This window comes from Zootermopsis nevadensis, unplaced genomic scaffold, assembly GCF_977971745.1.
Source record: "Zootermopsis nevadensis isolate Lab colony 2312 unplaced genomic scaffold, Znev_1.0 Znev_ptg000029l, whole genome shotgun sequence".
Taxonomy (NCBI): domain Eukaryota; kingdom Metazoa; phylum Arthropoda; class Insecta; order Blattodea; family Termopsidae; genus Zootermopsis; species Zootermopsis nevadensis.
The window spans coordinates 6,727,730-6,740,403 of record NW_028259161.1 but is presented as its reverse complement, the minus strand read 5'-3'; the positions used below and the strand labels follow the sequence as shown (position 1 = coordinate 6,740,403).

General features: G+C 40.8%; 1 protein-coding gene across 5 annotated transcripts in view; it reads left to right on the top strand.

Moving 5' to 3' along the window:
- LOC110836165 (nephrin) overlaps positions 1 to 12,674 on the top strand; it is a 700,179-nt gene that overhangs the window by 491,307 nt on the left and 196,198 nt on the right. For all 5 annotated transcript variants that reach the window (XR_015537708.1, XM_087358243.1, XM_087358240.1 and 2 more), the window contains one exon: positions 4,558 to 4,766. Coding sequence is in view for 4 of the 5 variants with exons in the window: in XM_087358243.1 (XP_087214369.1) it covers positions 4,558 to 4,766 (209 nt within the window). In the remaining variant the exon portion in view is untranslated. The remainder of the gene's footprint in view (positions 1 to 4,557; positions 4,767 to 12,674) is intronic.

Sequence of the window (12,674 nt, the reverse complement as noted above, 5' to 3'; positions counted from 1 at the left end):
CGCTGTGCTGTCGATAGTTCAATCAACCGTTGACCAGTTATGGGCATTAACTGTGGACTCGTTCATTCTGCGTGTGATGGGGATTTAACGGACTCCGTCGGGACGTAGCAAGCAGTCGGCCTCGTTTCCACTCTCAAGCAGGAGAGAAAATTCGAAATCCTGTTGACACTTTTGGTTTCGCATTCGTCTGACAGTCGCTGTTCTACGTGAATTAATAATAATTAACCGTAGGGCGTCATTAATTTCAACTGTTTTTTCAGATGTTACTGATAAAAGAGCCTCAGGTGTAAATGACTCGTTGACAGATGGCGTGAAGATAATCCTGAAGGCCTGCTAATGAGCGATATCATGTTTATTGACAAAACACTGGTACTTATAACGCCATGTTATTGTAGGCAGACACTGCAATTTCAACTACAGAAGACAATACGGGAAGAGTATCAACTGTGTAGTCAGGCAGCATTCAGAAATAAAGTGACAGTTGTATTGAATTGGCCCATACAAACTAATGAAGCAGCAGAAACGAATGACCCTATTATTGTAGTTAACAAACAATACTGGAACTTGACATGTCTTAGATGTAATCGTCTGTGCCCTCAGAAATATGACAACGGAAGAAAAATAATGCTGTTTATATAAATTTGAAACGATAAATCCAGCGTATATGGAATTGAAGGACATATCTTAGGTTACACCATGCTTTTGATTATAACATTTTAAAATTTAATTTCAGATAATTTCACTTAATTGTAAGTCTCTTTAATTCTTAGTAAAATTATTTTCGGCTGTCCAGTATTACGCTGAAGAACGGCTTGATTTTAACTTTGTTCTAACTTTACGTGTAGGCGAAGTAAGTCCCGTACGCTCACTGTGCAAATGTGTGTAGCTGTGAGCTGCATTATGCATACGTAAATAGTATGACATAACCGTTTTAGAGGACCATACTGCCTCTATCTTCAGGGCTAAACGGATGAAGGTTAACGAACTAAAAAGATAAGGGCCGAATCGTGCTTGAGCTGAGGGCAAGACGACGTCCCTTGGTTTGTTAAACTATTCCTGGGTGCGAAATGCATAGCTGGAATCAGAAACCTGTGCCTTATTAACTATAACTGGGTATATGTATACCCTAATGGGATTGTTTTAGCTGAAGGCCATGACATGTTCTGAATAAGTTCTTTTGTTGCTGGTTGGAGGATAATGTCATCAGGCTGGGGGCCTCCATGGCTGGGGAAAGCGGGTAGCTTCTTTTAAAGTCGCCCTGGAATTATCCTTGAAACAGAAAAAGCATTCAGGTTAGCCGAATAAAGTTAGACACAAATCGTTGTATCGACATTGGCGCCCTGCATGCTGAACATCAGCCATCCTCGGTTAACCACGGGTGACTTCAGACAGCGCTTGGTAGGCACAAGTGTCTTCCAGGTTGCCGAACTAAGGGGTTCCTCACAGTCCATTACACGACGGATGAGTTGCTTATAAAGCAGCACACCTGTTCTGAAGGACAGGCCACTTCATCAAGGAGGGGCCCAAGCCCGCAGCTCAAAGACTGGGCGTGCTTGGACCGACAGGACGTTATGGACGATCGACATGGGATGTAGCGAGACCCCCGTGTGGTCGAGAGTCAGTGAGGATAGAACAGAGGGGCAAGACAGACAAGACGGTTGAAGTTGCTGCCACGGGCACTGAAGAGCGGTTTGTGATTCGGGTCTAGCTATGTAATGTGACGTTATCTGCTTCCAGCTCAAATGTCTGACTGTTTCGTAATTTTAAATTTTTCGTGCCTTTGTTTGCAATTACCATCGTAATCCAATTGTGGCATTTAAAAAAAAGTGCTGCCGGGTACATTGCAATTAGCGGAAGATTTGATTGAGATGGGGCTCTGAAATGTAAGCGAGAGAATCATGTTACGGAATGTGGAGTGGGGGAGAGAAGCAGGGGCTAATGTAGCTGATCTTTCTTTCGGAAGATCGGAATTAACGAACCAGAAACTCTAATCGGAATGTATCAGCAGTGAAAGAAGAAATAAGACAGAAAATCGCATTTCTCCGCCTCCCATTCGCTTTTCACTCTTTACCTGTTACGTTTCCACAAAGACTTCATACTCTTGGGGACATGCTTTGTTAGGAAAGACGGAATAATTCGTGCTGACTGTTCTAAAGATTTTACAATCGATTCCTAATTCGTCTGTCGTCTTACAGACTAATGTGGAATTAAAGTAAATGGTTATGTAGTTTCGATTCATTGGATTCTGATTGATTCAAATTGTCTGCAGAGTCCTTGATGTTCTGTGGTATGATCCAGAGTTCTAACAAGATCTCCCATGTCTGACGCCTCTTTCTTTAAAGTTTTTCAACTAAAATTCTGTTTGTATTGTCTGTATTTCTTATGCCTTAAAATAGCCCATTTCACACTACTTCATTTATATATTTTACCATCATTTGTCAAGAAATAGTGTGGAAGGCGAAAAACATTGTCAGTATGGTCAGAGACCTGCTAGAACCTTCCAGAATACAAGTTTGGTGCGTTATAATTAGACGGAGCTATCGATTATGATCTTCGGGGTTGTGATGTCGTATAGTCTTATAGGTGGTTACCAATGTTTCGGAGGATTGTGAAATCACTTCACCCTGAAGATGGAGGCGATACGTTAGTAATCCCCTATAAGACCTCGTCATCACAACGCCAAAGACCACAGTTAAGGTCTTCACCGCCGTGATAACCTCACATCTCAGGTTCGGTATTTGACTGTTGTAAGTTTATAGGCCAATAATCGTGCTTCGTATTCGGGAGGACCCTCTCTCAGATTCTCGGCCTGGGGACGCACTATCCCGAGAGGTTTTTACTGTTATTTTCTCAGTCACTTCAGGAATATGTTGGGATAGTACCCAAAATTGCACCACGACTTCTTCCTTCCTTATCCTTTCCAAGTAATTGATTAATAAATCTGTTATTCCACGTCAGATAAACTTAGCTACTGACAGCATCGTTAAATAAATCACATATAGAACTGTATTATAAAATTAAGATGTTTGTAGTTCCCCTTGAATTTATAGACTCTACTTTGAAATTGTGAAAGAAAGTCAGACGATGGTCACTCATAAGAGATGCATTTGAAAGTAATTTTTTATCTTAACTTTGGCTATCTGCGTAGTGACACTGTGCGGGCTTGTTGCAAGCTACGTTTCGGAAGAACATATTACTTCCATCTTCAGGGCTGAGTTTATTTTATTGAGAAGTGAATAGTGTGCTTTAAAAGTTTTCTATCCGGAAGAATGGCTGCTCAGTCACAAACTGTCTGAATGTTTTCAGTGCCCCTAGTTCATGTGTCAACTCGAATCAACTGAAGTCGCAGTTTTAAAGCCTTGTTGTGTTTTTTAGTCTGAAGAATTTTTTACTGAGAGAAAAGATCGGGAAGACCCCTACGTTCGCACCCGCTGTTCTCAAGAGACTTAACACCGTCTGCCTTTCTGTTGTTCCCGCAGAGAAAGTTTCACTTTGCGGCACCAAATATCAATCACTCGGAAACTACTCCGAGACACCGGGGAAGGTATACTAGTAAGGAACAGTTCTCAAAATGTTTCCGAAGTTCAGTACGCAGTTGGAAATACATTTGCATGTTTACGGCGAAGAATACGCTGTGTTTAAGAATAGACAAGGTATATGAACTTAATTAATGCATTAATCACAATATTATATTTAAAATACGCTATGTACTTTATACTTCGGAGCTTCTTTTTCGAATCTCTACGCTGTCACTGCCATACGTGTTTAGTTGAATTTATTCACTTAAAAAAGTCGTAGTAACACCTTAAAATAGGTCATGATCGCTTCATTGTACATCCTTTCCAATCTACAATTTTTAATTGTAAATACCATTGCAAGACTTATGAGCCGGGATAGCTCAGTCAGTATAGTGACTAGCTACGGGCTGGACGGCCGGTGTTCGATCCCCGACGGGGGCAGAGGATTTTTCCTCTAGCCTCTGCGTCCAGACCGGCTCTGGGGCCCACCCTGCCTCCTCTACAATGAGTACCGGGGTCCTTTCCCGGGGGTAAAGCCGGCCGGGGCGTGATGCTGACCACTCACCCCCATCTAGTGCCGAGGTTAAGAATGAGTAGGAGCTATACCTCCACTCACCCCAAACGCCTACATGGCGTGTAGTGGGACAGCTTTACTTTTACCATTGCAAGACTGCCCTTTCCTTCGTGGTATAGTTGCTTAAAATGAGAAAAATAAAGAAAAATAATTGGACGTTAATTGTTGAACCAACAATCGTAACCAAATTGGAAATGGCTGACGTAAAACATCCTCTCCAGAACTCGGGTCTCTTGAAACATAATCGTTAGGGAAATAAATGATTCATCTTTGTGTTTATATTTCCTTGAACCTGAGAGCTACTATTTGATGTTTTTTTTTTCGTTCGTTTTGGGGCCCTCTCCTTTATGTACCATTTGGGAGTTGGGGGTAAAAGAACAGGTTTCAGCATTGCCGCTGGAAGGGACCTCAAGAGCCCACATTGACACGCGGCCGATATATCCTCCGAAACTTGTTATGTTGCAGTTTCGATTCTCGAGGGAAATCTTTCGACCAGGCGAAGCACTGGGCCGACGAGCAAGTCCTCGGTGGGAGAGCGTTCTTCCGGTATACGGACGATCCTGCCAAGCTGACGGTAGAGAGCGTCCGGGAATCCGACGGAGGAGTCTATCGGTGTCGGGTCGACTTTAAGAAGTCGCCAACAAGGAACACCAAAGTCAATCTCACAGTTCTCAGTAAGTACATTTATTTTTGATGGTTCAGTGGGGTGTTTGACCCTCACTTTATGTTTGAAGGTTAATGGATATGGTGCACCTCCATTTACTGGCTGACGTTTCAGAGGTTTGTTCGTTTTTATGTAGTGTCGGCAAAATTTTGAATTACGTCTATAATTACAGTAACAACAAATAAGTAGGTCCATGATCAAAGTATTCTCGAGAACCTGATATTCCATGGAAACCTACTGTTCATTGCCTCATACGAACGAGCTCTGTATAGGATGTTATTCTTGAATCTAGTCCACATGCTCACACCCAGTTTCTTTGAGATTGGTTTAAAAAGTTTATATAGTTAGCATCACTTTTCATCTAATTTTCTGGCGCCGCGGACTGCATTCAAAAAATTTATCGCATACATTTTGATTAAATAGAATCTAGGCTAACTAAAATATAAACACAAGATTTTTGTCAAGCTTTTGCTCCAGTCTGAAAGTAAAAAATAGTGATAAAGAAAGCATATAGCCACAGTGGTCTAGCGGTTAGAACGCTGACCTTGTAATCCTAGGGGCCTCGAGTTCGATTCCCGGCGGTGCCCGAATTTATAACTTGTGTTGGGCAATGCCGTGGTCTAGGCAACACGGAGTTTTCCTCCGGGGGTTTCCCCGGTTTCTCCGTGGCATCCCAACAATTACTCCTTTCACACACAGAAGAAGGCAATGTCAAACCACTTCTGGATCATCTGCCAAGAACGTATATGAACAGGTCCCAATCCGAGAAAAGGATGGAAGGATCCTGTTCATATGGACCTGTCGTCAGACAGAACACTAATATATATGCAACAATACAGTATTAAGAAAATAAAATATTAGAATGTACTCAAATATTTGACTACTTAGGCACTGTATTTAAAGACTGAGACCTCCCGAGTACGAAGCAGGGCTGCTATTCAATCTAGACATTGGTACGAGAAAGGGAAGACCGTTCCAACGTTGTTCAGATTCTTAGATGTTTCATCAGTAGTGTTCTCGGTCTTTGAAAGTGATCGCTGGTCGTAATTTCATGTGTTTACTTCTGAGCTTTGGTTGAAATGTACCTGCCTGCCCTCAAAATCCGATCAATATGACCATAATTAAGAGTTCAGCACGATGGTGGCCACTTTATGCTTGTGAGTTTGTTCTGAAGCTGTAGAGATGAGCGTGGATGCGTTGAAAATTAATATTTCGCAGGTTTCAAATTGTTTGTGTGGCTGTCACAGTCGTATGGGGACAGAAAGAGCCCCAACCATACACTCAAATAATTAAGGTTGTCGTCTTTAGTGCTGTACGTATCTTATGGATCAAGTGAGGTCCATTCCATTCCATGTAATTTTTTATGACATTACTGCGTGTTCCGGTGACCTTATCGTTAGTGTATAGGTCCAGTATTCACATGTCTGTAGGCTCGATTCGACATACATAAATTTACAGAACGTGTTGGTTTAACTGCCGACGCAATTTCTTTCTGTTTGAGAAGTCCCGTGTCCGAACCTCGAGCCGGAGACCGGCTGGACTGAAATGTGTTTCGTGGTCTTACTCAGTTCGTCTAGGGAAATTCCGGAATAGTACCTTAAATGGGTTACCACCGCTTAATTTCGTAATCGGAAGCGATATGGAAAGAAGCATGTGGTCGCATAATTGTTCTGTTGAGCAGAATTCTAAGGAAGCTTACAGTCCTTCATCTGATGTGAACTCTAATTATGTGTTGTTCTGTATGCTGCGTGTGTTTTAAATACTAAAGGAAACCACATTTTAGTTGTCTATAAATGCATGTTTATGCTATTTTGGCTGGAGTCTCTGTGATGACCTCAACTAAGAGTTAATTACATTACTAATATTTTACAGAGCCATGCAGCATGAAATACAAAACATCCTAATTTGTATGTTTACTTTATACATTTATTCTTCTGTTTATTGTAGAAACGCAATTTTAAGGGTTATATAAAACAGCTAATTTTGTTATTTACGCTCTCAGAGAAGGGAAAGGGCATTTACGGTCGTTCTTTCTTTGTGTGTCGAAAGCTGAGATATTTTCGTGCCGGCGTGTATGTGTAAAAGGATGCTTCAACGCAGATATTCTGCTGCTGAATCTTCCTTTGATCTTTTTACCGAAGAATTGCATTTCCTTTCTCCCTGAGGATATCGGTTATCTTTGTGATTCCAAATCGGGAGGAGGAGTTGTGTCATCCGACCACAGTTCTGGAAGATAGCAGCTGTGTGAAAGAAAGGAACAGGGAATTATATCTTCGGTATGAATTACTCTGCGCCATGGAATTTCTCCGTAGTTTGGTACTTATACGAGCAATATGTATTACAAAGAAACAATTGCATTGCAGTGATATCTGACAGTTTTATGCGATGACTTTTTCCGCATACTAAGTTAAACTTCGCGTAGCTTATTCCTGTTGTAAATGGTCACATCACTATTATTCTATGTAAATTATCCATTAAGTTTAATTAACTATAATCTGTATATGTTGTTAATACTGTGTCACATAGCGTAATTCACTTTTTCCTGACCTACGATTTCTTTTTCTGTATAAATTGCAGAAATAAATTATTTCAACGCTAATCATCATAATGGTTTAGGTCTAACCCAGTTTCTAGTTAATCTTATTACAATTGGTCCTTCTGTCTTTCGGTGGGATATTTCGGAGTTGTTCTTACTGTGAGGCAGATTTTTAGTCGTTATATGATGTAAACGATCTTGGCGTTAAACATCTGAATTCAGCCGTAGATCGGGAAATTCTACCCCGTATACAGGTGACAGATTCACTTCCCAGAAGAATGAAAGTATGGGATGTTTGCTTGCGCGTGTCGCTGGCTTGGTATTCGGTCGCCGTGTCCTGTTAGCCTTGTATTTTTCTCTTAGAAGATATCCTGTCGTCAGTCTCGCTCTCCAATTGCCGTAACCTCTCTCAGCCAGTTTGGTGTCGTAGAACTTCCTCGTGTTTTGCCTTGCTTTCTCATTTCCGTTGGTTCAAAGCCTCCAAGCTCTTCAGTGTGAATTCTCGTTGGATACGCGTGTGAGTACAGATTAGCCACCTTGTGTTGATCGTGAGGCCATGAGTAGTGGACCTGCAAAAAATCAGTACAAAGGCTGCATGTGTAGAAGGACGGGGAGGTCTTCAATATCACGCGAAACTATTCTGCCCAGCAAATCAAGCGTTTACATCTTTATGCCCGGACTACACTAAAGGAGAGCCAGTTTCGTAGTGTTGGAATAACTTCAGCGCTGAAATGGAGGCATTACGGTCGACCTAAACGTCGGGTATCACCTAAAGCAGCAACGTCAGAACTCAGAAGGCCACAACAGATATATTGACTGTGCTGACTAATTACTATTTAACGACGCTGTTTCAAGTTTGGAGTTATTGTACTACCGAATGAGATATAGAGCTGTTTAAGAATGGTGATTATAAAGAGGAGATTGTGCCCTGTTGTTGGTTTTGCCCTAGAATTTTCCTGAAGATGCTTAAAAAAATGAAATAACTATATTACAATAGGTGTCGACGATTGCCATTTCACCGGCTTGTCCATTCAGTCTGTATTCCTCCCTCATATAGACCAAGCTTCAGTGGCGATAAGTGAACATAAGAGACAATGATGAAATCGATGATAATTACATTAGGGAGTGCGTGAAGTACCTGCCACAGTGCAACTCTGCCCAGCATAATTCTCAAAGAGAACGTGGAAATCCTATAATCCAGCCACATGGCGATGGTCCCTGTTTCTAATAGAAGTGTATTTTAATGTGATTATTGTATACTTAGCACAGAGGGACTGACGACGTTTGTAAACATTGACCAGAAATGTGTTCAGATAGACAATGGGTCACCCGTCCTCAATGATTAAGGATTTGATCAGAATTCGTATTTATAACTGCTTTCCAGGCACCGAAAGTTAAACTTATTGCGTATTTTGGCACTCTTTGTCTTGTGCAACAAAAAGACCATAAATGTTTGGTCATTTTATATAAATGAATTTGCAATAGTTTTACTTTCAGAGTCAATGTGAAATTATCTATTTATGAAACAAATACGTTTTAAAGTAATGATTTTGGAAGAACGTGTATTACCTATAAATGGATAAGTAACTGTTAAACAAGTACGATCATTAATAACAACTGCATTATATCTTTTTTGTTGTCTGTGTTTTAATATATTAAGTAAAGTAAAGTAAAGTAAAGTTTGTCCCACTACACGCCATGTAGGCGTTTGGGGTGAGTGGAGGTATAGCTCCTCTCTTCCTTGACCTCGGCACTAGATGGGGGTGAGTGGTCAGCATCACGCCCCGGCCGGCTTTACCCCCGGGAAAGGCCCCCGGTACCCACTGTAGAGGAGGCTGGGTGGGCCCCACAGCCGGTCTGGACGCAGAGGCTAGAGGAAAAAATCCTCTGCCCCCGTCGGGGATCGAACCCCGGTCGTCCAGCCCGTAGCTAGTCACTATACTGATTGAGCTATCCCGGCTCATGTTTTAATATACAGTAAAACCCCTCTAGTTGGACACCCCTATATCCTGGACACCCCTCTATATTGGACACTTTTAATTGGAACCGGCGAATATCCTATAATTTTGTATGTCCACAACACCCTATATCTTGGACACCCCTTTATCCTGGAACTTGTTCACCCCTTTTGTTGTAAGTTGGACAGGTTCATGCACTTGGCTTCAATGCTTTTATGGGAAACATTTACAGTTAGTATTTTGTTATTTTGAATTTCTTACTGATGAATGCCTTCTACCTGAGGATTGGCTTATGGTTGAGGGTGTGAGACATTGAACACATCATTGGAAAGCAGTGAAAATGTATAGTTATTCTTTTATTGAACCTTTCACTGGACTACAGTACGTATTGCTGGTACAGTTTTAACTTTGTCAGTAGTACAACCCCACTATAACGCGGGTCGCGGGGGACAAGGGTAAACTCACGTGATAGAGAAACCGCGTTATTACGGGAGTGCATCAGAAAAATCGGTACAAGTACAGGACGTACTGTACGGTACGTACAGTATTGATAGACTATCGCCATTTAAGAGTATACATACTTATTTCACTATGCTACGATTGATTTTTACGGAAAAAGTAATAAATAATTAATTTGGCTTGCATTTTAATATAATTTTGAGTTCTGTGTGAAGGATAATTGATGAACTTTTTTTTCTTTTTTTGCTGCACTATGGGATACATGAGGTACCCGCGTTATATCTGGAACCGCGGTATAGCGAACCGCATTATAGAGGGGTTGTAATGTACTGTGCTTGCAACTGAGTTAAACAGTGTTAACAGAAATTACAGTAGTTAGATTATGTAAGTAAATAAGTTACATTGTCGGTAAACGTAAAGTATTGGTGCCCTTCCCTTTGAGCTTATGCATGCAAGTTTAATTTAGTGAAAACAAAATTTGTAAAAATTTAATTTACTCTTTTGATTTTTCTTATCAGTAATTTCCTTTTTGGGAAGGGCTCCATAATACTCTACAGTTACCACATTGTCATTACACCACAATTTGAATGGATGATTTTCCCCTTTCCCTCTATCCTGGACACCTCTGTAAGTTGGACACATTATCGTGGAACCGCAAGTGTCCAAGTTAGAGAGGTTTTACTGTATTAAGCTAGATAAATTCCAGTTTCTTCTGACACCTATGTGTACTTTAATACCAGTGTTACGTAAAATGTAGCATGTTGACCTGTAGTAGAGTTATTAATTCGCATATGCAGGGGTCCACAACCCAAATCCTCCATTTGAAACATGTGCAACTGAGGGAAATTGTAATGAAGAAGTAGAGTGTCTCGTCAAGTTTATTAAACCGGCTAATAGGTACATTTCGAGATGGACTAAGTCTTCTAAGTCCAAAATGCCAAATCTGCATTCTAATGCCTGCCTAATTCGAGCACAGTGCATTTTAATCCCACCACTTACTTGGGCTTTCATTGTCTCTGAATCGTGTACTGAGGTTGCGCACACATTCTTCACATAACCCCACAGCGACAAGGCCAGTGTGAGGGTTGTGATGGGTGAACCAGACGCCGAGGCGTTAGATCGTCCCTTTCAACCCAACATTGAGGAAGACTGCCTGCCAGGCGTCTGAACGCCAGTGAGATAATCTGTTACCCCAGTGTACCGTTTATGAGATTATGATAAAATATTTTGATAGTGATGTAATATGGATAGTCACAATGTTTAATTTCTCCTTCAGTCTTGTGTGTTTCAAATGGTTGGTACAGCTTGTGGATACACTGTATATTTTAAGAAATTATATTTACAAAAATATATTCTATGTTGTCAGAAGTAGAACTCGTGCCATTCCTATCCATTCAAGATGAAAAGTCACGTGTTCAGTGTATTATTCTCACCAGTGGAGGCTTCACTCGCATAGTGGAATAACCCCCCCATTACCATCGCCGGCTGAAGTTTCCAATCTGTTTTCTGTATATACCAGTGGTTCCCAAACTTTTATACCTTGCGCCCCCTTAAAACATTTTATAAATTTCACGCCCCCTTTCCAGAACAGGTGCAAGCAAACAGATTTGACATAAAATTTAACTATGAGTATACAGCACTGTAAGACCACTATACTGCCTCAACCAAGCAAAGGATTTTAAAAGTGTTACTCCATATTTCCTAAAAAACGTTTTTCATACAAACAACCCCCCAGAAAACCACTCGGCCCCCTTCCCAGAGGGGCGCGCCCCACACTTTGGGAACTTCTGGTATATACAATATCCCTGTTTATTACACTACGCATACGTGTAATTACAAATTTTAACTGACCACGAAAACAGTAACTTTGATGTTGACGATATGTGGTATAATTAAAAGCCTACAGTCGGCGTAGTAACTAATTTTGACATATCATGCTTCAGATGCATATGTGATTTGTTGAGTTTATTTAATTGTTGACTAATGGAAATGAAACCAATTGCCAATTGATCGTAAATCTGTAGGAATGATGTTTGGATGATTTTTAATTAAGTATAGGCCACTCGTAATATTAAGACCCACGACTATAATAAATAGTTTCATTAGACATACTTAACAAAACGAAGTCCTGGATACAGATGGTCAGCATTATGAAGATATACGTTTGCTAATTACTTAGCCAGCATCAAAGCGATCCTGTCCCAGTTATGTTCGCTGTGTTTAGAGCTTTGTGAACAGAATATTGGGATATTAAGGCAGCTGTATTCGATCTGAGCGGTCGGGGTTTGATCTCTAACAGATGCTTGGAATTTCTCCCTCTATTATTGAATCTGTAATTGTTCTGTGATCCACAAAGACTAAATTTAAAGGAGAGAGAACTGAGAGTCTAAGAGGTCATGCTGACCACAATTTAGCAGAGTGGAGATTTCAGTAATTGAAGTCATATTCCGAAACATCGCGGTTAGTTGGATTGTCGGAATGAGTGTAATATCTCTTAAAGGAGAACAGTTCACGTAAAATTGTGTTAGTGAAAGAGGGGTTAGATGCGTGAATACGTGATTCGGTGTTGCCAAAAAAATATTTTGATGTTTGAAGGAATAGGTTGAAATCGTAGAAATGTATGTTTTGCGCAGGATTCGTCATTTGTTACTCTGAGGGTTTGTGCAGTAATGCTCTTGTTATCTTGTCCCTGTGATTAGGCCCATTTGTTCGGTAGTTACGTTTCAGGGCTGTCGAACTTAGGTAACGCATGAAAGTATTGTTGATGGTAACTCACTCAGACCACTTAGTGGAGTCTTCACCACAAGAACTAAGCTGCCAAGTCATTCACACCTACCATAACGTGGGCGGGACATGTATAATCCATTTCTAACCTTTCCTTGTCAATTCTCTCGCCGTTCCTAACTTAATCTACTACCTATTCTTACCTTGTTTCTGTTTTGTTTCGTCATTGCCACAGTTCCTT